The sequence below is a fragment of the Lampetra fluviatilis genome, chromosome 13 (genome assembly GCF_964198595.1).
Source record: "Lampetra fluviatilis chromosome 13, kcLamFluv1.1, whole genome shotgun sequence".
Lineage (NCBI taxonomy): Eukaryota > Metazoa > Chordata > Hyperoartia > Petromyzontiformes > Petromyzontidae > Lampetra > Lampetra fluviatilis.
In genome coordinates this window covers 12,649,820-12,677,455 of record NC_136287.1, presented here as the reverse complement: position 1 = coordinate 12,677,455, position 27,636 = coordinate 12,649,820, and the positions used below count along the sequence as shown (strand labels likewise).

Sequence of the window (27,636 nt, the reverse complement as noted above, 5' to 3'; positions counted from 1 at the left end):
TACGGAAATTAGAGGATGCACCGAGGAAGATACTTTTCCTGTAAATAAGGCACACAATAACGTGATTTATTGTTACAAAAATGGCACATTTATTGCTACATAAATGTTATATACATACAGGAGTTTTGAAGTAACTACAGACAGAAACAAAGTTGAAACAGACTTGTTGACCGGAAACACGTAGGGTCCCAGCAATTTAACCATTTTTTTCCACTCGGCTATGAATCTGAAAGGTTGGACGTGACGGAAATGCAAACACAGCTGAGCTCTCCAATTCCAACTTACTTTTACAATTAAAACAGGCTATTTTATAGGCACTAAACTAGCGATAAACTACACTGCGTATTTTTTAATTTTTACTTTACTTACTACCGTACGCCTGGCAATATCATTAACAATTTATGGCAAAATAACTAGCTTTGCTACCTACAGTAGTAAAATAAAGTAACAAACTTTTTTAAATTTTTTACGCAAACTTTTTTCGATTTCAAAAATCTAGAAAGAGTAATATCCTGCATTCCAGAAATTTATGGTATAAAAGGCTAGCTACAGTGAAAAATAAGCCGAATGTACCTTTCTTTAACCTTAAGCACAGCTTTGCTTTCAGCGCATACCACAAAGTCTATATAGTTAATAGCAAAATCAAAATAGCGGCTTCAAACACGCTTCGCAAAACAAGGCTCTGCAATGGCACAACAACCACCCAGCCCCGTTGTTTTATCCTCCAAATACTGAAATGAACAAGGCCACACGTTGAAGTCATGTCTCGCAATAAAAGCTACAGTATGTACAGTACATACACCACTAAATGCTTTCTGAAGTGTACGAACGAAATAATAAAAAATATAATTAATGCACGGCACAAAGTCAGCACACAACCATACGGAAAGGGTGATTTTTTTTTGCGCGTGCGGTCAGCCTGATTCCCCGTGTTAATTTTTGTTCTCCCGTCAAGCTACTCATGATGTTGATATCAACTGCTCCTTACGACATCTAGTAAACAAGCCAAAGCATAACCTCCTTAATTGTTTTAACGTGTAATAAAAAACAAATGACAGGGCTTTTTAGTGATAAAGGTAGACACAACCCCCCCCCCCCCAAAACGTTGTTGTTGACGCAGTCTTGGGTTTTGTGCGATTCATTGTCCAGTCTTTGGGAGGATTTCAACATTTCTCCGTTGGCCGTCGTGGTAATGGGCTACGTCTCGTCGCTTGCGTTCTAAAACGCAAAACACACAACACTTTGTGCCGTCACGGGCGCTCCGGCCGCGCTAGATGATCCATGCCTACGCAAAAGCAAATCGGGGCGCTGCTAAGTAGCACCACACACTCCACTCGGCGAGGTGAAGTTTAACGTCCCGATTGAACAGCCACCGATGAAGTTGGAAGGGCAGGGGGGCACGGCAAGATGGTGATGTTTCTCCCTCGCTGATTAACACGTTAACGTATGTATGAACAAGACTGGAAGACGGTTAAGTATGGTAGTTGGCAAAACTAATTACGGTATGATACAATATAAAAGTTTTCTGCACTACGGGCGCAATGGCGATAGGTTGCTGAAATGTAAAATCTGAAACTGCCGAGTTTGCGAAGTTATTTGTTTTAACTGTAGCTGCTGGTGGATGGCAGCAGAAAAAATGACATCCACCATAAAATGTTTAACACAATTATATATATTTTTAAAAGGAACATGAACAGTAAAATAGGTATGTTTTATCCACTGAAAGACATTTGTCAAGCTTATACATTTTAATTTTCTTCCCTTTTTGTTGTTGTTTGTGCTTTGTTCGCAGATATTTCCATTAAGTTGGGTGCTGGATATGATGTGCTTAATAAAACAAGGTAACGACACGAATGGCATATAATTACACTCTGCAATAAAAATTTCACAGGGGATCGGAAAAAACGACTCCCTTTTTTTTTTTACAAATGCACTGTATACGTCTAGAAAACCGTAATAAAGAAAATAGTGTAGCACAAAGATAGAAAACATTTTCATAGAAATCAAACCGCAAAAAAATGACGATGCAACAATCGTCGAACAGAACCACAATTATTTGTAAGAAATACAATGCTATACCATATCTGTATGGAGCTCATCATCATGTCTGCTATTGGCTGGTGTCACATTTAGTAACTTTTTTTATTCATAATGTGAAGATGTGTAAATGAATGTCATAAGCTGATTGAGTTTTACACCATTTCACACAAAGTTTGTTACTCTGGTCAAATGGAATGGACAGTACAAAATAAATGTTCTCCCTTTTTTAGTTTAAGACAACAGGTCAAGATTTAGGGAATGCTGGGGTCAATTTGTTTTTTTATATTTTTTTCTTTTTTTCGGCTTTTTGTATACTTTTTCTCATTTTTGTAAAACACCACTGGCACAAGCCTCTCTTTGCCAGCAGGTTTCCTAACACACTAGGTGAACGAGCACGATAATTCATAAAAACTCAACACAGACATCCCTTTCAAAAGCATATTTTTTTCCGCCCCATGTTCTAAAAAAATCAAAATGTTTGTAATAAATACATTTATTACGACTACTGTGCATTTTAAGTCAGACTTTAATTTTTTTAGGCACAATGAAACTCTCCCGCACAACATGTGGGGGAGAATTGGCTGCCAAACTTCTGGCAGGCTGCAATCTTCGCTGGCAACAGAAGTTACTGGATATGTCAACATTCGTTGTGGGTCAACACACATTCTTGGGGCGTAGGGAGGGAGGTGATGAATTGGGTTTGAGGACTCCAGGTGGGTTGGGGCAGTGGGGGAGAGACGGGGAGGTGCAGGGGAGTTTGTCCTCTGCTCGTCTTCTTGGGCAGGTTGGGTGGGCAGCTGAAGACCACACGCAGCAGCAGCAGCAGCAACATCAGCAGCAGCTTGCTCGAGTGTTGTAGTACGTACGTGTGTCCGTGTAAGTGTGTGTGTGTGTGTGCGAGTTCGTGCACATATGGACAGCTTTTACAGCTTTGCAGCGTCGGAGAATTCAGAAATGGCCAACACTATCCACTGAGAACCTGAAAAAGAGGCGAGAGAGCAACCGAGTCACATGCATTTGAGGAGGAAAAAAAGCAAGCCTCTCAAACAGGCCTCAATTCACATCTCATTATAATCGTGAACATATGTACGACACTTTTACAGGCTGTATGGCTAAGAGGTTTGACATCCCTTTTAAAATGTGCCTTTGGTTAACACATCGGACCACGTAATATTACGGTATTATAATTAAAGCAGCAAAGCGCAGTAGTGCTCCAAATGTTCGAATTGTGCTGCAAGGTTTTGAGAAGTTTATCTTCGTATAATTAGCACAATTCCATGTTTAATAAAAATGCTGTTTGCTATCCATGTGGAGTGAGTGCATGCTGTCCTCGCAAACAGATACACGTTCAGAAAATATTTAAGAGTCAAAAGAAAAAACATTTTAAATGAGGAAAAACATACAGCTTAACATATTTAACTGCTATTACACGTCCCTTAATGCGCAAGTTGCCCCGTGGCAAGCAAGGCAATAAAATATTTACGAGACGTTTTGCAATTTTATGTTCATCATCAAGTAAGCCCCACCTGTGTTGCTAATAAGTTCGGCTTGAGAATATTTCTGAGAACGTGGGAGATTGAGTCATTATTTTTTGCTTTACTTCCTACTCCTACTACTTTGGTATGCCCGAATGCCGGGTACAGAAATATACCAGTGCACATAAACTCCGCCCCCCAGCCCCCGTATGTATGTGTGAGCTGTTGTCACAAAGCACCAAGAGTATTATGTGCGAGCACGCTTGAATTGAGGGGGAGGCCTCATGCCGCAGGGATGGGGAGAACACCAACGACATCGCTTCACGTTTGCAAATTGTTCCGATGCATTTTTTCCTTTTTGACAATTGCGCAAAACAATGTATTTATCTATATTCTTGGTTCTTTCGGTAAAGTCACGTAGAAGGGAAATAATAAAATACTTTTTTTTATCTACCTGGCCTTTACAGCTTTGGTTAGATTTACAGATGTCATGTAGAAGGGAAATAATAAAGTAATAAAAATATTTTATTATTTCCCTTCTACGTAACTTTACCGAAAGGACCAAGAATATGAATCCCTGCAGTCACGAAAGCTTTAAATCAAAATGTAATGTGTTTATCTGTTAACCAAATACGTGACTTCGAGTTTATAAGACAAAAAAGCACAAATCATAAAAGGCATGTCCCGGTCCTGCTGGGATTTACACCAACCTCTTACTTTAACATCAACAATGAAAATAGAGAAATATTCACCGACACAACACTAACACATTAATATAAGCAGGTATTTACATGCAGTATGTTTTTCAAAATGAAATTTGCAGATCATTTTCGTAATATATGTACAGGTTCTAAATGCTCAACATTTTTTCTGAATTTGTATACATTTATAAACAGTTGGTCACCTTTTATGTATTAGTGAAGTAGTCCACGTTCATCATGGACAGGCTAAAATTTGCTACGTCCCTGCCTCGATTAAACAAATGTGATAATTTACATTCTGTTTCAAATGATAGTGTATTTAAATTCATAATTTGGATCATGACGCCCTTTAAAATAACGCATGAGGTTATCCCCTTCATTAACAGAAGCATAACAAGCATGGCTTGTAAAAAATGTTATGATGAACGTTGTACCAAATCATTCCAAAAGGGGTCCCCCCCCCCGCCACCGGTTTGTATGGATTCATTGTATCACCACTGATCAGTGTCCGTCAAGGCTACGTAAGTCGAGACTGACACTCTACACACGGATTAGTGCTTCTAAAGATTAAGGAGTACTTCCATCCCTTCCAACTTCTTTTATTAAAAGTTCCCGAACTACTATTGACCTATCCATCAAATCATGCGTGTACAGTGAAGTGTTATCTGATGCCAAGTTCAGGAGTCTAAGCATATTTGTCGCTTAAAATCAATGCTTGTAAACCCACACTGCGGTACTGACCAACGTAGCCGCCATGACATCGGTGGCCGTGTTGTGGTTTCGCGATCCTCACATGTAGTCAGAATTTGTGAATGACTACTTGCGTGTAATATTTGAGCACACTGTAAATTTGAACAAAAAAAAGTTGTTTGAATAAAACGACTCAAAATTACAATAGTTCGCAAACTGTTCAGTATGTTGTTCAACTTCTTTGGCATCGCAGATAGCCAAGTGTGCTAATCAATGGAATATTTCTACCTGGCCTTTACAGCTTTGGTTAGATTTATAGATGTTATAACATTTGGTCTTGTGGCTGTGGCTCATATACCATTTGACCAACATTACGAGTAATGTATTCGCGATAGAAAATAAACATTCTTTGCACTAATTATTTCAGCAATGGCCAAGGCTGCCATCAGTGGCGAGTGATGTCTGCACCAGCACTAAACACGGTGAAGTATGGTTACACAATCCCCAACGACTTCACATGGGACGCCTTCATCATTCAGCTGTCATTTGACAATGGGTTTTAAATAAAAAAAAGTATACGTTAAATATTATCTCATTATGAAGTAGATATTCCAAATAAATCGTACTTATATCTGCTCCTATACACTTTTGTCTTTGCTTGCAGGCTCTTGAATTCGAGCCAATCCAATTAATGCATCTTCTAAACTAGTCAACACTGTAATTAAGTTTACTTGCTCATGTATCAAGTTGTCAAATTAAGAGTTTCATATTTAAAGATTTTTCAGTAGTTGCAGCCAAAGTTTTTTTTATCAACAGGTGGCCATTACAACTCACACCATGACGCACCCGGCTTTTGCAAGAGACAAGATAGTAGCAACGTGACATACGTTACAGCATTAGCATTATGTAAATTCAATTTCAATCTAGTGACACCGAATGTGTTGAGTTTTTTTTACGACACTACTTTAATTTCAGTTTAAAGGAGCTGCATGACTACACATGCAAAAACATTTCCTATAAAACCCGCAGATGTTTGCAAAACGTAAAGATACGTCATCAAGCAAATGCACCTGAAAAATTAAAATGAGTTGTTTAAAAAAAACCTGGATTAGATTGTTCCGTCTCTGATTCAGACCTGCACATGCTGCATGTGCTCATGAACACATTTATATTATGTGCCGAAGAATATTTTTCATTTGTACACGTAATGCGTTCCCGTCACCACTGTAGCCGCAAAAGGTCAATCCATCCACTGCTACATTTTGTTCCTCCACGAAAATAATATTCGTTTTATTTGGTCATATGTAACCTTCTGCATGCATCTTCACGTCGAAAGGCTCCGCACGAATGTTCTTGTAACCAAATATTGGTGCTTTTTTCCACGGACCGACCGAGGATTCCTTACTTTTTATACTTGCGCAGTTTACGTGAAAAAAAAACGCCCGTAATATTAAGGAGGTCTATTCATCTTACTTGACGGTCCTCAAGGAGCAGCAGTCGGGGGTGTGTATAAATAATAAATGCATTCCATGTAGTCGTTGAGCATGCACTGGCATCGATTTTGTATCATAAGCAAGCAGGCCCGAGGAGGCCGGGGGGTGAGCACGTGCCGGTTAAAACAGTTGGACTCCACCCGCAAGCTCTTTTGTTCCAAAGTTGTGGGGCCATTGGACGTCACGATGTAACATCATGCACGCGACAGATAATAGCCCCTTATGCTAATTAACATTCCTCATTTACACTACAACCTGACGCCATAAATATTAGTCTTGTCATAGGCAGTGGGAGAAACCCATCACATGCTGGCCTGACAAGGTGCCTTGGTTTGTGCCCTCCATTAGTTTTACAAACAAGCCACCACAAGCATAAGAAGATACAGTTCTAAGTCTGTGCAATGGCGAGGGTGTGTGATTGTGAATATCAATGTGACCCCAAACTCTCCAAGGATTGGAGTCCATTCTCAAGTGAGATAGTGAACATGTTTGTAGCTTCATCACGTCATTGCGTTATTAGCTCCCAATGCGACATTTCTCGGAGCTGTATCACTTAAAACCGCCGTTTGCCGCCGATGATTTAAGCTTAGTCTCCTATAAACCATGGACAGCGAAACAAAATACTATTTTAATTGGCTCATCTCGACTCCCCTGAACCCAATAAAAACCTTTATTAAATTCCGATACCTCCTTACAAAATAAGCGCAACTTAATACTCTTCATGCTTTCTGGCTAAGGGCTGTTTAGAGACACTTTGTTGCTATGATATTACCTGCGATTGTGATGCTACAAAATGTCATGCCGTGCAGACTGCGACAAACCGGCACAGCTAACCAACAATGTAGGTCATGAAGGGGAAACCCAGGGTAAATAATTACAATTTTAAATACCAATGTTTGCAGTGAAGCTCAACTCTCATAAGACTGACATCTAAAGTGAAGGTATTAAAGCATCACTTACACACTGTGCAGGCAAGTAAACACTCATAAAATAATGTATCCACATGATACATTATTTTCTTTAGATGTATTGGGTCCAAGTTTACAAATCTTTAAAACATTATCTGTCACGAAACAAAACTCGGCTGAATGACACAAATACCCAACATTATTTTTAAATAACTAAAAATAGCTACAAAAGTTGTAGCCCCCTTGTCAACCCACTACCTCATGAAGGTCTCGCCACATCCTGCAACGGGCCTTGTTTGACCACAGTTCAACATGGCAGGGAGCAGGCCACCCATCCCCTCGTGTACCGTGCCAGCCTTTAAAGGTACTCGCTAACAGCACTTGCCCCAACACTCTGTTCGGGCTATTCGGGGGACCTTTGTCTTTTGCTGGGACAGGACTAAATCAGGACTGGTTCAGATACCGCTCGCTACCGACGTTAGATTTTATTTTAATATTTATAGAACACCTTAGCTCAAGGCACTTCAGATCGTTTAAAAAGCGGTTACAAAAATAGAGTGGATTCACATGGCAGAGGCGTGCAAGGGAAGGGACAGGACGGAGGGAATGGGCCAAGGAGAAGAGGCGTGTTCAACTCAGGTTGCCAGGCATCAGGGCGCAGGTGCTCCGTCACCGGGCAAATGTCGTTGGTGGACGATGCGTTTTAGTGCACAAAGTCACACCGGTAGTCGCTGAAAATTACGAATAAAACAGTGCAATTCCATTCGATTGTACGCATTCAACTCACAATTAAGAATATCGTTTTTTTTTGTTACTCAGAAAGAACTTACTACCCCCACAGAGAGCCAAAGTATACATACCCACTGCTCACATGTGTCCCAATGGAGTGTCGCCCATGCCTGGGTGTCCCGAGCCTGGTTCCGAGGGGAGTCCCGACACCTTCTCCTCCTCTCTGCGCTTAAGGCAGGCAGCTTTCGGATTCAAGTTCCTCTCTGCCAGAGACATCGCAGCGCAATGAGCAAGCAGTGTGTTTCGTTGTTGTTTGGGAAAGCGCGTTTTGAAATTATTTAACATCCTTGGGCGTTGAACAAAAAATATTTCCACGACAATCAACGGGCAAAACAAAATCGAAAAATGATAACGAGCACTCCCATTACTGTAAACGCGACGTGATTTTAGTAACAAATATAATTGTAAAAGCTTCCAATGGAGTCGTAATTTCTTCTTCATCCCACCTTTCCATATGCACACAACTGTCGCCCCCAGACAATACTTACCTTCCAAAGCAAACAAGATCGCCTCCCGGCCCCCGTTAGAGCCCACACCGCTTCGTAAAAATTCCCTTACGCACTTAAAAAGGACACGGTTCAAACACAGAGGGCTCTATGAGCACAGCAGGCTGCTAGGCAGCAGCGGTCGCTTTACAATTTTAAGCTTTCTTGCGCTCGGCTACACGTGCTTGGCAAGGGGCGGGTCAGTCGTTCATTCAACTTTCGTTATATACATTTTTTTTGTTTTTAGTTTTGTATTTTGTCCCCGCCTCAGTGGACGAGCGCAGGGCTACCTCGGACTTGCTGCTCGAGGCTGGTGATGACCTGCACGGCCTGGTGAAGGATTCCCAGCTTGGTGGGGGCCCTGTCCGTCCGGAGGTGCGTCTGGCACAGCCGGCCCAGCTCCTTGAAGGTCTCATTGATGTCACGCACGCGGATGCGCTCCCGCACGTTGTTCGCCTTCCGTCGCTCGCGCTCCTTGGCCTCGCGCTCCTCCGGCAGTAGATCCTCGTCGCCACTTCTTGATTTTGCAACAAATGTTTTTTTGGGGGGGAATAATTTTTTTGGTTTTTTGATTTTTTTTTTTTGGATGGAAAAGCACGGGAAGGATATATCGTCAGCCGATTGACAAAACAGGAGAAAACAAAAAGAAGACTTTTTTTTTGTCGAATAACCGGAACGAGACGGACGGCGACCTGACCCAAGAGCAGTTGCGCGACAGCGTGGCGATGAACGAGGCCTCCAAGGATTCCGTTTGGCTTCTTTTTTTTTCCCCGCCGGTTTGTTGAGGTTTCTTCATATCCGCAGGAGAGGGGGGGGAAATAATTTGGAATTTGCTCTCTGAAATGAGGAAAAGACTCAATTGGAGATAATTTAAGCCAAATTTAGGTCATCAGCAACGGAGAAACAAGTCCGAGGCAGCATATGCTAATCCGAGATGGTGTGCCGTTTGGGCCCTGTCTCTTCATCGGAGTCACTTGCCATGCCGTTTTGCCAAGGGAACTAAGGGGAGTGGAGGGGGAGGGTGGGCTAATCCTGATCATATTGTAGCCAATCTAAGCTGCTGGTGTTTATTTTTTGTTTCCCTTGAAAATTGGAATGAGGAAGCAAGATGAAAAAGATGACAGTTTCCCACTTGAATAAAAATCCGACAACCAGCCCCAATGTGCAGAAGGAAAAGGAGCAACCTGGCAGTTGCGAGGTAAGACACAATCCAAGGATGTTATTTTAGGAAATATTTTTCGGAGATGAGGAATTAAGAGTAACGTCCTCTAAAATGCTCTAGTGCAAAAGACGCCATGCAATAGGTATTACTAAACCCACACCTCTACACTTTGCTTTGAAAGTGTATACGGTGAGATGGTTTGAAAAGCAGGACAGAAAACATTCTAATTAAGAAATATTAGTCCGGAGTGTTTTCCTGTAATTGTACATTTAAGCATTTTTTTTTTAAAGTATGATTTTAAAGATTAGTATAATTTAGAAAGTTTGGGAAATTCAAAAATATAGTTAAATGTCCAAGTTTCGTACACATTTTTCAAATTGGATTAAATTTACCAAAACTGTGATTAAATGCAATACATTACTCAAAACAAAACTGGATAACACTCTGAATGTGGAGACATTCATAAAATTGAAATAGCAAGTTTTTCAAATGAGAAAAGTGTAAAAATCAAACATAAAAGCAGCTGCAATTTTTTTTAAGATTTCAATTTCTCTTTGCCGTTTTTCCCCCCTTTTTCCGCAAATGAAAAATAATAGGTGTGGAAGTCACTGGCATGCCTGGGCCAGCTAAGAGCGGACAGAGCTTCCCATGCTTTGGGTGTGATGCTGCTTTTCAGGGGAGGGTACGGGAGAGGCTAAAGCTGGCACCCTGCCCCCAGGGCAGTTGGCGCTGGCGATGGCGGCGGATGGCGGGCGGCAACAGTGGCCCAACGGGCGGACTGACCTCGGACTTGCTGCTCTAGGCTCAGGATGACGGCCACGGCCTGGTGCAGGATGAGCAGCTTGGTCTGCGGCTTGTCACTCTTGAGGTGCAGCTGCACCATGCGGCCCAGCTCCTTGAAGGCCTCGTTGATGTCGCGCACACGCAGACGCTCGCGGGCATTGTTTGCCATCCGCCGTTCGCGCTCCCGCTCGGCTTTCTGCTCAGGGGTCAGGTCCTCGTCTTCCGTGCTGCTCAGGGAAATGGCCATGCGGGGGGTTACCGCGCGTGGCTGCTATGGTCAGCTCGCACTCACGCATGCACGCATGCATATGAGCTGCTGCTATGGTCTTCCATCATTGACCGCCATGTGAGCGCAATCGTGACTTGAAGCAGTTTACAGCAATGGTTGCATACCATTTACCTGAGCAGCACGGGATGGTAAGTAATACACGCGCGAAACATTCTATTCAAATGCACAAAGAAGAAACACGATTGACACAGTGCTTGAAACACTAAAACGTACAACACGTAGATCCTGCACGACCACAAGTGACACACAAGCCGACTCGCACACACGTGGGGAGACCAGAAGCTCAGACGTCTGCGGGAAGACAATGTCACATGCATGCTCTCATGGAAGTTGCCTTCCATCAACATAAACCTGCAACAAGACGAATGGTTTCAATCCCACGTGCATACTTCACGCGCATGCACGCACGCACTCGTTCATCGGCATTTGAATGCAAACAAAACATTGACACTGGAAATACTGAAAAGGTATTAAAAACAAAGTCGAAGCATACCGCTATCGATATCGCTCGATGTTGCATTTCAACACAATGGACTGTGTTTAAACGGACAACATTCATGTGTCAACATGAGGGTTGCCATGATATGGCGATACTACGACATATGATCACACGATATAGCATGTACGAGTCGGACTGTGCATTTCTAAAAAAAGATTACAAGATTATAAATGCCTTTTTATAATTTTCACAAAGAATAATAAACTCATTATGAAAGTTGTAAATAACTTGCTATTATCCATAAATTAGTGCTTTTCAGACAAATTGGCGGCAGGGCAATTGTGATGCCATCATTATTATTACATTATTTATGCGGCTGATAGTATATGCATTTTAAGTCTCATATATTTTAAGTTTTCATTGATTACAATACAGTATATATGGCCAACTTAAGTTTACTGAACTGCAGTTTAAGAACTTTTAAGTCATCCACATTCAAACTGGAAGAACAGCCATCACAAACAAACCTGTACAATAATAAATGTGAGATAAAATTACAAAGTAAATGGAAACTGATATCGCGATAATCATCACATTGTTATATTGTATATCTTACCATATCGGCAAACCTTAGTCAACTTATGCAAAGGCAATCATGCAACCATGACAAATGCACGCATCACTGTCCCCTGTACTAAAGACATTTTGTGGTAAACTTCAAGTTTGACTTAGCTGTGTTAAGATGTGTACAATGATATAATTTTGCCTTATTTAAACATGGCCAAGCACGCATGCATTGGTATTAAACATTCAATTAGGTTCCAATGTGGAATTTTGACTGTCTTAGAAGATGCAGACTATCATCAAAATAATTAGATAGTACTGCTCATAATTCATAAATACTATCCAACAGCAAATTGCCACAGAGGTTTACGTTTTCATAAATATTTCACAATCTGAAATGTGTAAGTTTGACGCATGTAAACAATGTTATGATTTAAAGCAAAAACTGGCACACACATTCAAACTGGGCATGAACATTTGTTTAATTTGGCGAATTTTTTTTTCATTTAGAATTTAGCGGAAAAAGATCCAACTTACAAAAAAAAAAAGGTGTCATTCGGCCAATTTGTTTAAAAGTGTGGAAACGGCCAAGTCCTTGCTGTGTCAATGTACAAAATAAAGTGTCGGCAGTTCCCAGTCAGGTAATCAGGTTAATACCTTGACCTGCCCCGTGTCACTGACTTAATGTCTTCTTTGTCGTCATCGTTCTTGTCGCGGTCGTTGCGGCTCGACTTCCCGTCCTCGTTCTCGTCCTTCTCCTTGTCCTCCGACTTGACCTCAATGCCACTGCTCTGCGAACCGCCACTCACGCTGCTGCCCGCCTGCCCCCCCCCACCAGAGGTGGTCAGGCCACCGCCCAGGCCTTAAAACGGGGAGGAACGGTTAGAGCCATGAGAAAATGAAGACAAGCGGGCGCGCGCGCGCACACACGTGGCTTAGCATAAATTCATTGTCTGGCCAGTAAAGCTCCAAAAATTATGCCCAGCGGTCTTTTGAAATTAGCACAAAGTAAACAGGCTGGTGTTGTCCAAAAAACACTTTCACAAGTGTATAAGCAAACAGATTTACATGGACCAAGGACCTGAAGCCCATTGGTTGCAGGATGGCGGTTTTCACCGATTTTCCTCACAATATTTCCTTTCCATCAACTCAAAGAGATTTACAGGCTATAGGACAAGCCGCGTTCATAGAACACCTCTTAATGTCGGTGCAGCTTGCAAGAGGAATTATACAGTCAGCACCACATTTATTTGTGTTAGCCCAAAGGAAACTCACGTGAGGTTAAAATTACAATTGCCACCAGTGTTGAACAACAAACAATTAAACAGTCGATTTTAATCCATTAACTTCAGAAAGTATCTATTTAGGAATGTGGTACTGTGCTTACTGCTAGGACTACTTTATGTAGACATGTACACTGTCCGAATTTTTTCAAATAAAAAATAGTTGAGTACATGTTAAGAATGGACATTTAAATAACTTACGTCGAATTTTAAATAATGAAGGTGAAAAAAATACGGTACAATATTATTCGAAAACCGTGGACCTAATTCATGTATTGAGTGTAAAACTACGCATGATAGGAAAGGAGCACAGAGAATCTACTGATGTGGGATGATAAACCCCACCTATGGATGGGGCCATAACACTTGCTCTGCGAAGCCATTCGGCAAAGTGCGGTGCTCTGTTGTCGCATCATCCCTATTTTGTGGTAGTGGTTTGGAATTCCACAGCAGTGGAGTACAGCTGCATATTATCATATACACACAGACACACGTGTGTAGCTATCAAGGTCAATAAGCTATTGCTAACTTACAACTTTCCAGCCAGGAGCTGAGGGCACACGAACTACAGCGTTGGAACGGCTCCAACAATGTGCGGAACCATTTCGACTATTTTGTAACGGGCGTACATTTTTCCCCGCGGTGTACCCCCATTTCTAGAAGTCTAACCCATGCGTACGGAAGAGGACGATTGAAACTACCACAGTTGTGTGGTTCCAACCCAGCTGCTGTGCCCTTGCTACTCTAAACTTCGACCCATTCCTCTTTGTAGACTGAATACTGTCCAAAAAAGGGCCTCCAGTGAAATAAAGGACCCTCCTGTGTGGAATGGTGGCCAAAAATACTCTACAAATCGAGTCGCTGGAGGCAGCGACACATTTACACATCTTGCCAGCACAGCTTAGGGTCACATTTATTGCACAAGATCTGTAACATACAAAACTACCAATAATAAGTTTCGATTTCCAATTTATTGAGTTCCTCGAATCACAAATACGTGGATCAAAATGGCGACTTATGATTGAATCCTTGACATCTTCTCCTTGTGATCCAGAAGTCATTCATACGATAATGGAAAAAACACTATTTAACCTGCGTTAACTGTTGGGCAAATTAAGTCATCAGCGAGCACGTGCTCATGAGGGCATTATGGGAAAGAAAGAGGTGGCGTGGCTGTGCACGCTGTGCACCAGAAACGTAACCCTCGTTGCTAGGACTGGCACACCATGTAATTACTTTGGCATTGTGCCACGGCGATGCTGAGACAAGATTCATTTAGTTTCATACACGTGTATGGAATTCTTTATTTAAAGACTTCAACTCATAGCGTATGCTTTAATACGTATATGTGGTACGCATGGTTTACCTCACTCTGCAGCGATGGCCACATAGGCTGAAAGAAGTCGGACGGACTCGCGCTTACACAATATCCCACCGAGTATATACGCTGAACTTCTTTTGCACCGTACATAGCCAACTGCGCTCATCGGAGGTGTGGGGGAAAGCAATACCCCAATGGAGCCAGTTATCCTATTTTACTGAAAAGTGGATGAAAGGCTGTAAATGAATGACATTTACTAACGATTATCGACGAGAGGCGGAGGGACATCACAACATTTAGTGTCCTCGCCTCTAAAGCCACAACAGATGGACATTTGTCGAGAGCGTCCTCCTTTGCTCATTACGGAATTCACCTCGGAAGGAGTCTTGTGTGGAGGTAAGGTCGTTCCCGGGCTGGGCCGTCATGACGCTGGACAAGCTTGAGTGCAGCCCCACGGCATCGTCGCGGTGAGAGCTCACCTGCAGCACATCGCACGCCGGTGCATTAGGGGGGCACATCGGCGCACACCTGGACGGTAACTAAAAGCCAACCCTTGTAATGGCCTAGGCCAAAAGGACGTACGTTTTTTCATTAAAAGATCTAAGGGGAAGTGATTCATATGAAAAAAAAACAGGTGCTCAACGGACATTTTACAACTGTATCCAATGTAATAAAATGAGGTTTGGAAAATATTTTAAATTTAAAAAAGTTTCATATATATCTATATAAATAGCATTTTTAGATCTCTGTCCAGCTTTCATCTTGCTCACAACATGGTTTTCCTGCACCTCACAGCTGTTAGTGCTGAGAAGCGCAGTTTCACAGTACAACATTTTCACGACTCAACATGGTATGAAACGGCCATAAAACTCATTCACCATGCTGTGCTTAGACCCAAGCACACAATAACGCAATACTTTTTTGGTCGTAAAAATGTGGCTCAACCATGAATGGACTCCATTTACACACGTACAGTACGCACCTTAAATCAATTTCTCCCTTCCACTTCTAAACTACAATACCTCCAAAGAAAACTCCAACAGCGGTAACCGCCACTGCCCGAGTACATTGGTTAATAAAAAAAAAAACACATTACCAAGTAATACGGCGCGGATGCAGAGGAGCATGGGTAGCCGTAGTGCTCGGGCATCGTCCACGACCGGCTGCCGTCAAGCGAGAAGCCCCACAGAGGCCGGGCCATAATTGCGAGCAGGGCTCGCACATTTGCGCCTTCTGCGAATTTAGCGGCACTGCCGTCCGCAGCCCGTCCGCAAAAAAAACCCTTCGAGCTCTTGCAAAACAGACGGGTCGCCATGGTATTTGAAAGTCCCAAGATCGCTCTGGAGAAATGTTTGTGCACGCCCGCAAAGGTGCGCAAAGAACATGGCTGAGAGTTCCCTAAATGGCACGATGAAACCAAGGCTCGCTCTCAGAGCCACACAATAAGTTCTTGACAACCTCTAGCAGTTGGCTAACAAAACAGCAGGTTGCTTCGGAGGAGAAAAAAAAATCGCACATGGCGGCTGCTTTTAATTTATTTACTTCGTCTAATACATTTCAGAATTATGCATAATTTATGCCACAGAACACTGTGCACTTTCAAAGCTCATTTATAAATTACAAGAGCTATTAATATGAAGTTCTACATGTGCTGCAAACTACATTATAGAATATATATTCTTCCTCATTTATTGTACCTCTTTTTCAAACAATAATATATTGAATGCTGTAAACTGTGCTTTCAAATTACAAAACTATACTGTACAAGTGATAAAAAGAATGTAATTCTGTACAAGGCTCGCTAGATTTCAGCTGTGTATGGTTGAAAGATTGAAAATTAGTTGAGGCTACACCAGGAAAAAAGACGCTGTGCATTTGCAGTTTACACATCATTAGTGTTTGGAGGACTGCGGGGAGAGAGTGAGCAATTTAAACACTCGTGAGCCGGCTTCTCCTCGTGGGCTCAGCCGAGCGCTTTCCCATACCAGCTCGATGACTCTGAAGTGGCCATGTGTGCCACCGGTGCCTGACAGCGGCCGACAATCGGCCCTTTTCAAGCGACGGATCCGCAAGTGACACTTCACGCAGCCACGACCCCTGCACCAACACCAGGCCAGACGCTCGCCACTCTCGGCGGCGTGCGTGACCCCCTCACCCCCCCTCTCGGTAAAAACTACGGCCACTGGCGCAACAAAACAAAACATGGCAGGTGAACCGACGCGCCGAGTTCTTGAACGCGGAGGATTTCGGTCGCAGGGCACGCTGCACACATGCAGCCCTACACAATGGGGACAGCACCCCGCCCCCCCCCCACTTTTTGGGCTTCAAAGAATGGGAGTTTCAACTTCAAAAATTTTTAGCGGCTGCAGAGCCAGCACAACGCAACCCGCCGTCGTACCTTTGTCGGGATTCACAGGAAAGATCCAGAAGAACAGGGATATAAATTGAGCAAGTATAATAACATTTCCACACACAGCATAATACGACCTGCTGAGATGTATACATGTTTTTACTCGCATCTTGAAGACTCTATATTCTAACAATATAGTTCTCCGCAAACCTCTTTAATGGCACTTTCACAAAAGGTAATCCACTAAACGATCACCTCTGCACTTCAACTCGCATGGCAACGTCAAAAAAATTTGCACGCTGTCAATCAAATATATTTACGTAAAAAAACAATAAGATTCCACAAATCTACTGATGAAAAACACGTGAATTAAAAAAAATATGGTAGCAACACGTACAACATTAAAACAATGACATTTCCACAAGGGGGAGCTGTCAAACAGCAGTTTTTGTGAATTTCCTTAAACTGCCGCAGAGGCACACGACAAACTATTTTAGGCCTTGGCTTGCGCCCCCCCTTTTTCTGGCTGACAGAGCACAGAATAAGAAGTGAATATGGTAAGTATGTTTTGTCACCCTCCCGTCCCCTGACCTGCCTTCCCTGTCTTATTCTGCTCTCCACAGAGATCTGCAAATCCAAGGCCTGTCCCAACTCCATCTGTCTCCTGTCATTTTTCCCGGATCGCTGCGACAGTTAATTTTAATACCCATCTGTTAATTGCAATCAACGCCGTGATGCAAAATTCCCTGGGCGCTCACAAAGCCCCCGCAGCCGTGACGATTTTCGGCAAGTCACCATGGCGACCAGGCATTAGTGAGATAATGTCCAATCTCTTTTTAATGTGCGGTGGCACTCTGCCACGAGCTCGCATACGCGCGGCCCAAAATCCTCCTCCTCACTCGTCCTTGCACACGCAATACATGGCATCTTAAAATCAAGACGTACACCGGCCAAAGTCACCCGCTGTACAACCTTAAGAGGTAAGGGACAGCCCAGGACAGATCAACATGCTGGCGTTGTAGCCACATTGGCTCTTCCGACTTCAAAATTCAGGCATTCCACTTCACTGAAGTCCACCATATTGCAAATTCCAAAGCGAAAATAATGTGTTTGCAGACGGTGGTAAAAAAATAATTCTCAGTTATAGCTCTCATGGAAACATATTTGTGCATCTGGATATTAAAGTGCGTTGCGTGCAAAGATTCGAAGATTGTAATCTGCCAAAAAAACAAGCGCATTATTGTTTTTATGCTGACCTTTAGAAGGCGACTTAGGATGACCTTTGCATGCATAACATTGGCATTACTTGTTAAATGTGTGCCAGCATGAAAGCAAGGCTTGGCAAATTTTATCACAACTTTTGGTCTTTGCAGAAACGTCTAATCTTGGAGAAGAGCTAATTAACAGCAATTAATATTCAAGTCTAACATGATTTGGCATTCATCTTTTTTAACATTTATAGCCACTACTGCAGAGCTTTGCGCATCCACCCCCAATTTCCTGAAACTGGCACAACACAGGACATGCGCCGTGCATACCAATTCCCAGCTCCAACCGTTAATTAAACATGCAAATGAGGGCGTTAATTAAGTCCCCCTGAAGCAAGCATTTGCTGCATCAATAATTTATGCAAATAAGAAAGGAAAAAAATAGACTGTTCCAGAAATTTCCAGGGTGAAAAAAAAAGGACGAAAAAAATCAACGCAAATAGCTTTGAAATGACACCGAATTGAATTTTTTTTATCTTCACCCATTGCACTCCGTTCACTTCAAAATGTTCTGGGATTGTCCTCCCGTTCTAGCTCGAGTGATGGGGGTCGGAACACAACAGGTGTGCGCGTTCTTGCGAGCGAATCCTAGTAAGGGGTCGGATAAGCGCCGGGTGTTTTCGTGCAGGGCCTCGTAGATTTGCATTTGAACCGATACTCTGCCTCGCCCTCCCCACCCCCCTCTGGGGTTACACGGACCGAGTGTAAGGGACAGGCATGCCGAGCGGCCATCGTGCTGGTTTGACCAAATTCCGCTTGCATTTTTCCCCATCCCGGATCACCAACTTGTGTTCTCGCAGATGCAGATAACAAAGCCTCGGACTCGCACGGGGGGGCGTTTTATCAGCAATGCACAAACATGCACTCGTGTGAAAATGCACGTCCCTTTTTATTAGCAATGCCGATAAGCAAGGACATTTAAAAAAATACTAAATACAGAAGTGAGCAAAAAGGCACTAAAATATTTAATTCCTCTATTGCATGAAAATTATTGTTTTCTCTCAAATAGCAGTGAAAAGCTTATGTTCCCGTTGTCGCTATACATTTCTGCTGTTTTTACGTAGAATGTATATATACATAACACACGCCATTAGTTTACTTTTTAAAAATGCTGCTGAAGGAAAAGACAAAGGGCAAAACTGAGCAGCATAATGATCCTCTGTGCAGAGTATTTGGGCGCAAAGCGAGGGCGCAAAGCGACGGAGGGGGCAGCAATTATACGCTTGATGGTCTGTGAAGAAGACTCAAGTCAAAGCGGCTGCACTCCGGCCACGAGAGCCTATTTTAGTAGATTAAAGTGCAATTTTCTGGGTATTTGAGAACAGGCCGTTAAACATTGCTCAGAGTATCAGGGGACAAGGGCAGGGCCTTTGATTTTGTGTCGCCGCGTGTAATAGTGGGAAAATTACAATGTGGGCATTTATTTAATGGAAGCCCGGTGCAAGTGTGCTAAACGCTATGCTAATTTTAAGCACGCGCACAATCAGCTGTTTGTTGCAAGACATTCTTGAAAACACTGAACGTGTAAAATCGTTGTCTGCGTGGAGGGCGTGGTATTATTTTGTCACTTTTTTCCGGTACAATGTGCCGGCCGCAAAACAAATGGAATCACACTGCGGTTATACAAACAAGGATCTACCACACCAGGGCATGGCATTGTACATTTTAGCAGGAATTAAAATCCAGTTCATTAACATGTAATACAACATAAAACCACTGCCTGTATTGTAAACACAGAAAGATAAAGCATCGCATTGCTTTGGTCCAGTGAACAACCCCGGTTATCCTTCATAGGAATGTGGAACTTTTAAAGATGGCTTTAGAGTGGACAGGAGACAGGGGACTATGTCAGGATGAGTCGACTCGGATACTTTGTGTCCAAAGTGCAGCTACAGAAAGTCATCGTAGAGGGACTTTCTTGATTGTATAAAAGTTAAAAGCAAAAAAATTTGAATTCATATCTTGTTTTGTACATTTAAAATTAAAAATTAAATACACTAAAAATGGAAAAAATAATGTATTTTGATGTTTAACAAATCCACAGTAAATCCGGCTATTATAAACAATGAATAAGTAGAAATATTTATTTAACACTTTACATTTATTATTACATTATTCCCTATTATTTTACGTCTCATCCCGTTTAATTTAACACAGGCATGCACATTGCCATACAGTACCATTTGCCCAAGATACAAAACACGGGAAAAAAAGTTATCAAAGAAAAAGGTGCGGCACAACTAAAGTTCTAACACAAGCCCGTTGGCAACATCGTCGGAATTTTACACGTATTCTTCAGAATTAGTTTTTCCACTAAATAAATGCTATGTGCCGGTGATGCAGTTGAGCACTCTGTTTATCGTGTGCGGAAAACAAGTATTAACACAAAAAAGGACAATAAATCTCAATGTTGGGTGTCAAATACTTATAAACTTGGCCATCTACCAAACGTTGTAGTTATTTGTTCATCTCACTGGTTTCTAAAAACTCACTGAATATTCTCCGCTCCCCACCAGAAGGCATTCCTTTTCTACATTGTTTATTTGTTTCCTGCATTATTATTATTCCTACAAAAAGGTGTCAAAATGCAAATGCAGCAATATCATTTTGTTCCTGATATTATGCTTTATTAACTTTTCAATATTAGCTGTGCATTTATTTGCCTTTCTGTGTTCTGTGTGCAGTTTTTTAAGGCAATAATATAAAGAGAAAGGTTTTCTAAAAATAATGACTCAGAATGAACTGAATGCAAAATAATGCATTTGGGAAGTAATTTGAAATCAAGATATATAGAAGCCTTCTATTAATGCTCACTCTATCATGAATTTTGAGTAATACTTTTGGCATTGCCCTTTTGAATATATATAGTTTTTTTTGTTTCCCCTGCTTTTAAAATTATTTTAGGCAATTGCTGAATAGGGATTAAAAATGTAAGCTGCACTATGTGCGCACACAAAAAAAATCTCACGGCAACTTGTGTCCATTAACTTGGAACGTTGATTTGATTTCAAATAAAGTGCAGTTGCGTTTTTGCAAACATTAGCACATCTCGTCGTCTTGCGATGGGCAATAAATGCAATATGGCTAAGCATACACGACTGCATACATTATATAGTAAGCATATATTTATATATATACACACGTTTATACAAAGGGTGAATATTGAAAGTACATAGAGAGCAAAACATGTCATGCCATTATTGAGCGTACTCCTCTACATCATTAGAACATGGTGCAGTTTCAATACGACTACTACAAGTGGAACTAATAAAAACGACTAAGCTCTCACCATATCATCACCCACCGATTTGGGCGGTGCTCGAGCCTGCGTTCCCCCCTTTTCCCACTTTTATTCACCGCGGGGCTCGGTATAGCTGTAAACTCACTAACTGCCCTGCCACAGACGATAAAACATTACAGGCACAACCAGCGTGCACGCAAAAAAAATCAACAAGATAGCGTGAGGGAGGTATCGAATGCTCATGGTTACTGCAAAACAATGATAAGTACACAGTCAAAAAAGCATACACATTTTGAAGGAGTACACACAGATAAAAACTCTTCAGAAAGGTATTGAAAAAACAAACTCAGACTCGGGATTCACAGTGGAACAGGCCGATAAACAACACGTGTAAACAAAAGCGAAAACAATGATGTACGCAGCAGAAAAGTGTGCTCAAGAGAGATGAAGGTTAACGGTATTGTGTCGGCCGCTGTGCTCTGCCATCGTGAACGCCGGGGGTTATGGGCAACAACTGAGACCACAGCCAGCGAGGGGATTCGAGGGCAGCGGAGTGACGCCGGCATCGATGCCCCCCAGTAGATACATCGAGTATATTTATAGAATACGGAGGCAACTAACAATTCTTTGAAGAGCGATTGCTTCCCACACGCGGGACATTCTATCTAATGTGGCGTCGAAAAATTAGGACAAGACCAATGTTTCGCTGCTCTAATGAATGTCATGTGATACAGATCTCCGTAGGCAGCGCTGACTGGTGGAAATTACCTACACCTATGACGGGGACCAATTTCTCCCAATGGAAATCACCATTTACTTATCAGTATTCTCCCAAATAATGCTTGCTACAGAGATGCACGTGTCTCAGCAATAACAACTGTGAGCAGCCGGTGGGAATTAAACGTGGAATATTCAAAAAGAAAAGTAAAATTGTTTTTTAAGTGTCACATTTACTGATACTAAACATATTTAAATAACTCGCATTTGCCTGTAACACTGCATCAAAACGTATATAATAGCCAACGTTTCGTAAAATGGCCCTTATTCATAGGCACTGAAGGCAGAAACGTAGAGTCAATAACAGATATTAAGCAAGCAAAACTTCAGTGATGATATCTATTCTCGTTCAGAACTAGAATGATGCATGCGGTTTGTATTGTTTCTTTTTTTACGACGTACAGTATTTAGTTTATAACTGTTTAATAGAAATGTACGTTATTACATTTACCATTAGTTTTTTCTTTCCCACTCTCAATTGCATATTTTTCAATGAGGCTACTATGCGTCCTGTACAATCGTACAGGGACAAGCCAAGTGGTGGTGGGGGGTCAGGCAGTGTGGGAGGCACACTGGTCCAACCTCAACAGCTGGAACGGCCATCATTAAGAAATCTGACAAACAGCTACACTGGGTCATGTTTCAGCCTTGCCAGGAATTTGGTGGCAGGTGCAGAGGCTGCTGCGGTGGCCCCACCCCTCCCCACCACCTCTTCACCTTCGAGTCCTATTTGGGGACTAAGTTACAATGCAGAAACGAGGGGGGGGTTGTGGGGGGGGTAAAATAAAAAAACCCAGAAAACAACGCGATCTAAACCAAAAATCTTTATTTTGACCAATACAACTCTGCTGCCGAATCAAAGTGGCACCGATGGGAAAATAAAGCTGCCTTTCAATCGCATTTTGTTGCCGTGCTGGTTATCTCTTGTCTGAACCCAGTGCCAAATTAACAGGGTTTTTTTTATTCTGAACTCCAAAAAGGCCTTGGGAATATGATCTTGGAGGGGTCTGAAAGGGACCGTTGTTATATAGCCTTGGCCAATAGCATACCCTGGCGATCAAGTTTCCACAACTCTTTGCCAAGCGACATTAGCCTGATTCAACCCAGCTGTGCTCCAGTGGCGACCAGGCCAAAACCATGGGAAGGCAGAGGAATGCACGCTGCCTTTCCTTTCTTTCCTCCCATTCCATGAAGGCGCGCGCACACACACACACAGACATCTGGCACTCACTCTGGGGCCTAACGCAGCCGCCGCGGCTCTCCTTTACGGCTGAGCCTGTCGCTCCCCGCCGCCCCCCCCCCCCCCGCGGTGGCATTTTCTCCAGAAGGTGAGGGAAAGCAAAGTGTAGCGAAGCAAACAGGAGGGCAAAGACTGCAAACGGTTGGACGGACGGAGAGCGTGTGCGAGCGCATGCGAGAGCTCGCTTGCCGTAACCGCTGCTGCCAGATACCAGGCTGCTGCTGCTGCCACTCGGGGCCCCCCGAATGCGTGAGTTTAAAAGCACAGTGCCGGTTTTCCCTGCCAGTCCGCAGGCTTCAGGGGCACTCACACAATTAGCATCTAATGTGAATGCTGGCATTTCAACAGAAACGGCGCCAATCACTTACACGAGTCAATGCTCACTTATCAAGTAAATTGAATAGACCTCCCGAGGTATATTTCTTAACGGAAAAACCCAACTGGCAACTCCTGCTACGTGTTGCCGATGAATGCACAATGAATGGTCACAAAGGTAAAATATAACGACTGGGGAAATACTCGTGTTCAGAGGTTATTAACTAACAGGGTAAAAAAAGATGTTTGTATAATTGAACAATTGTGCATGTGAAGAAAAAAGCACATACACCCACATATATCGGAAATGGCTGATGGTCTAAAAATGTACACATTTGGGGTCTCTGTCAACAAATGTACTGTAATTGTTAAACAGACAAATAAACACACACATCCTTGTTTAAAAAATAAAGATGTTCCCTTCCAAAGTCTTTGTGAACACAATTTTGGAATTCACTTGGATATGAAGTGCCCCCAAGTGTCAGAGAAACTATGGCATGAATCTTAGTGGCAACCACACTTCCCAAAGGCAGATGTGTCTGCAGCAGTGCACACTCTTCTTCAAAGCTGGATGCAAAATCAATTCCGTTATATAATGAAAACATACATGTCCTATGCGGATTCCCGAGGAGCTTTAATCCTGCTGTGTAATTGCGGAACAGCTTAACTTCCTGGACCTTATTTGCAAGCAAACGCCACGACAAAAAATCCTTTTCTCACAGTCGTCGTCGTCGTCGAAGCCACGCGAACGCCCGGAGCTCTCACCATGGCGGAGTGCCGACTTGCGGACAAGCCACCCGTGCCGTAGTTGGCAGCGAGGCCCCCGATGGCGCCGTTGTGTGAGGGCCCCAGGAGGCTGTGCATGTCCCCGCCGTGGCCGCCGGGCATGCTTGTGGAGGGCCCGACGGCGTGGTTCCGCAGGATGTGGATGGCGTCGTCGAGTCGGTCGAGCCGGTCCTCCATCCGACTCTGCCGGTTGCAAGCAAACAAAAAACGACGGAAGACACCCAAACGCCTCCGATTAGTGCGGCCTGGCTACGTACGCTTCGAACGAAGCTCGACGTGCCGTACATACAAACAGAAGACGCTGTTGGTCAGATGGCGCGACTGAGCTCAACGCAGTTGATGCCACAGTTGTTGTGAACCTGGCAACGCAGGACGTATCCTGGAAACCAGGTGCACAACTCCAGAGCGAGTGTTCGTGGCCATGTGGCTCAGTTAACCACAGGTACAAAACATTTTTCCCAATGTTATATGGACATTAAAAAATATATCAAGATGTTACATCGAAAAAGATCCAAGATGTATGTGGAATAAGGTTCATGTCTTATCAGATTGTACAATTGACATATATGAAGCAATATTAAATTAAATATCGCACATCGGAAGTTTAAACAAAGTGTAGATAGCAATAAAAAATACACACAAAAGTTAAACATTTATTTTATTATCTGGAAAATTATGCTCTTCCATATGTTCAACCTTACTGATATTTAAAATGTTGGGGCAATGTTGCCATTATTTTAAGGATTAACAAATGAAAACAATTACATATATTTGCATCCAAGAATGTGGCACCATCCAACACACATTTAAAATGTTATCCCAAATTTGTTGCAATATTCATACAATCTGCACATTTAGCAAAGAAAAGCAATAAAATTATATATTCTGCAGTGTGAAAGAACAAAAGTGTTTATGCGAATTAAACAGACATATCAGTCCACTGATGGAATAGCGTAAAATCAGCACTATTATCTATGCCTTCAAAATGGCACAACCAGGAAATAATGAATTGCCGTCACGACAACGTTGGTTAGTTTTGCTAGCGTAAGCCTTCATGCTCAAAGCTGAAATGATAAGACGTCCCCACAAATGGATTTATTTACCAATGGGCAAAAAATGCAGCCATTCAAGGATTAGGAATTATATTAAACAAACAAAAATGCCACCTCCAGGACTCGCGGGCATTTCCCCACAACAATCAACAAGTGCGAGTATGACACGCTGACCAATTTATCCGGAAAAAGGGGAATGCACGTCGATGAAGAAGTTCATCTTTCAATGGGCCGTTTGTAACTCACAAAGGCTGGCACTGCCATTACCCCCCCCCTCCCCTATATACCACGCTGTATTAGGAGGGGGTGTTTTATTACAGGCCACCATGAGGTAGTTCAGAACATTTTTGCTGGGATGAAGCCAAATGTACATTGAGCCAAAATTTATTTTCAAGAGACTGCGTTTCAGGTCATGGTGCTTTTGCACATGATGGGGTAAAACTTGTGGGTCTCCCCCGATGAGCAGAATAACGTGCCGTTTGATATGATATGCACACACCAACCAAAGCGAATGAAATAAAGTGATAGGTCTTACATTTGGCTATTTTTATAAAATATCTTTAAATGCTTATGCTTTGTTACAAAATGATGTATGGCATTTCTTCTGTCTGCCAAATTGACGTATTACAATGTTTTCTAAAACCTGTTAATAGCTGCACTGGCAACATCGCGCTGCAGATGCCATATTTTTACATCAGTCCTTGGCTGGATAAACACAATTAAATCCTGAAATATTATCCACGGCATTACATAATGTTCCCAAAACGCATAAACAAAGCATAGAGAAAAGCCTGACGAATCACGTCTCTCGGTATATTGTTAATAAGGTTTCAAACAACCGATACCGGAAAAAAAAAGTGTGAGCCCTCTCGTGCTCCCTGGGACTTTTTATTATTATTAAGTTGCAAAAGTCCTGTGCAGAGCAGAAGACAGGGTGAGTACCTCGCAGACATCCTTTAGGAAAGACATGGCATCCTGCAAGTGCTCATGAAGTTGCTGCTCCACGCGACTTTTCTGAAAGCCCAGAGAGGGATAAGAGGACGGCCGGGGTAGCAGGCATTAGTGGAAGCAAAAGCAAGCAAGCACGCGCGCACACACACTAAAAATGGGACAAAAGCGGCCAACGAGGAGATACTCTGTGAAGGGTTTCATCTCCAAGTCAGGTTTAGTGCCGTGCAAACAGTGATGGTGAAGCAGGCGGCAAAGCGGCGGCGGCGGCAGCACCAGCAGCATTTGATGTAAGCCAGAAGGGCTGACGGGCAGCAAGAATGTCTGACTCGAGAGTTTCAGCAAGCAGAGAGAATTAAGATCATGCGGCCCCGCGAACGTGCTGTGAGAGTTACGCAAAAGGCTTGCACACACAATAACAACCCAATGGTCATATTTTGTGAAAAAGCAAAACTTGGACAGACCAACTTTTTTTTTTTTACAAAACATGATTCATCTGACAACTTTTCCTCTGAGCTGCTAATAACCATGTATTAGAGAAGTAATGGAACACTAGTTACATATTCGCCTCTGGAGCATCCTCAAAGCAAAAACTGCATGTTTTGCAATCGGGCTCAAGTTTACTTTCTCATCTTACGTCAATTGTCAAGGGCGCGTGTGTGTGGGCTGATCACAGTCCGTGGATGTGCGTAGTCAAACCAGTGCCCTGTGTGGCCTCACCAGCGAGTGCAAGGAGCTCTCGTAGTTGGGAGATGAAGGCGCCTGCGCCGCGGTCCGTGACCACTGTGCCGCACCTGCAAAGCCAAAGCAGCAATTAGAGAAAACTTCAAAGGGGGGTTGCAGATAAACACACGCGCGCGCGCGCGTGTGCGTGCGGCATTCACTAAATTACAGCACTTGGAAGGAGAGGCAGCGGTAGAAATATTTCAGCGTGTGTGTACTTGGCATATGAACGGCTCTTGATAATAATAATATCTTCTCTTTCTCTTTGCCTCCCACCTGACTCGAGTCCAGAAGTCAGTAAGGGCACAGTAATGAGGCGGCTTCCTTATGAACGTGAAATGGAAAATACAAGGAGAATCTAAGAGGCTCAACATTTCCACGTTTTATTATGTCCTGAGAAAATCTCATTGGCTTGAATGTTTTACCGAGCATATATTTGAAACCAAACGCCCTGAACTCTAATGAGAGCAAAATTTTATAAATTGATTTGTTGTATTAAAAATGTACATGTTAA

General features: G+C 42.7%; 1 protein-coding gene across 9 annotated transcripts in view; it reads right to left on the bottom strand.

Moving 5' to 3' along the window:
* Positions 1–531: 531 nt before the first annotated feature.
* The window catches only part of LOC144935553 (transcription factor 12-like), a 175,110-nt gene continuing 148,005 nt past the window's right edge, over positions 532–27,636 (bottom strand). For 4 of the 9 annotated variants that reach the window (XM_078862316.1, XM_078862315.1, XM_078862323.1 and 1 more), the window contains 8 exons: positions 27,120–27,193; positions 26,394–26,465; positions 24,379–24,582; positions 14,796–14,901; positions 12,500–12,680; positions 8,872–9,098; positions 8,179–8,299; positions 532–3,019 (listed from right to left, as the gene is read on the bottom strand). In XM_078862316.1, the coding sequence (XP_078718442.1) occupies positions 2,989–3,019; positions 8,179–8,299; positions 8,872–9,098; positions 12,500–12,680; positions 14,796–14,901; positions 24,379–24,582; positions 26,394–26,465; positions 27,120–27,193 (1,016 nt within the window). In that variant the 3' untranslated portion in view covers positions 532–2,988. Of the gene's footprint in view, positions 3,020–8,167; positions 8,300–8,871; positions 9,099–9,127; positions 10,754–12,475; positions 12,681–14,795; positions 14,902–24,378; positions 24,583–26,393; positions 26,466–27,119; positions 27,194–27,636 lie in introns of those variants that run through there. The other 5 variants (XM_078862317.1, XM_078862321.1, XM_078862324.1 and 2 more) reach the window with 5 other exon arrangements.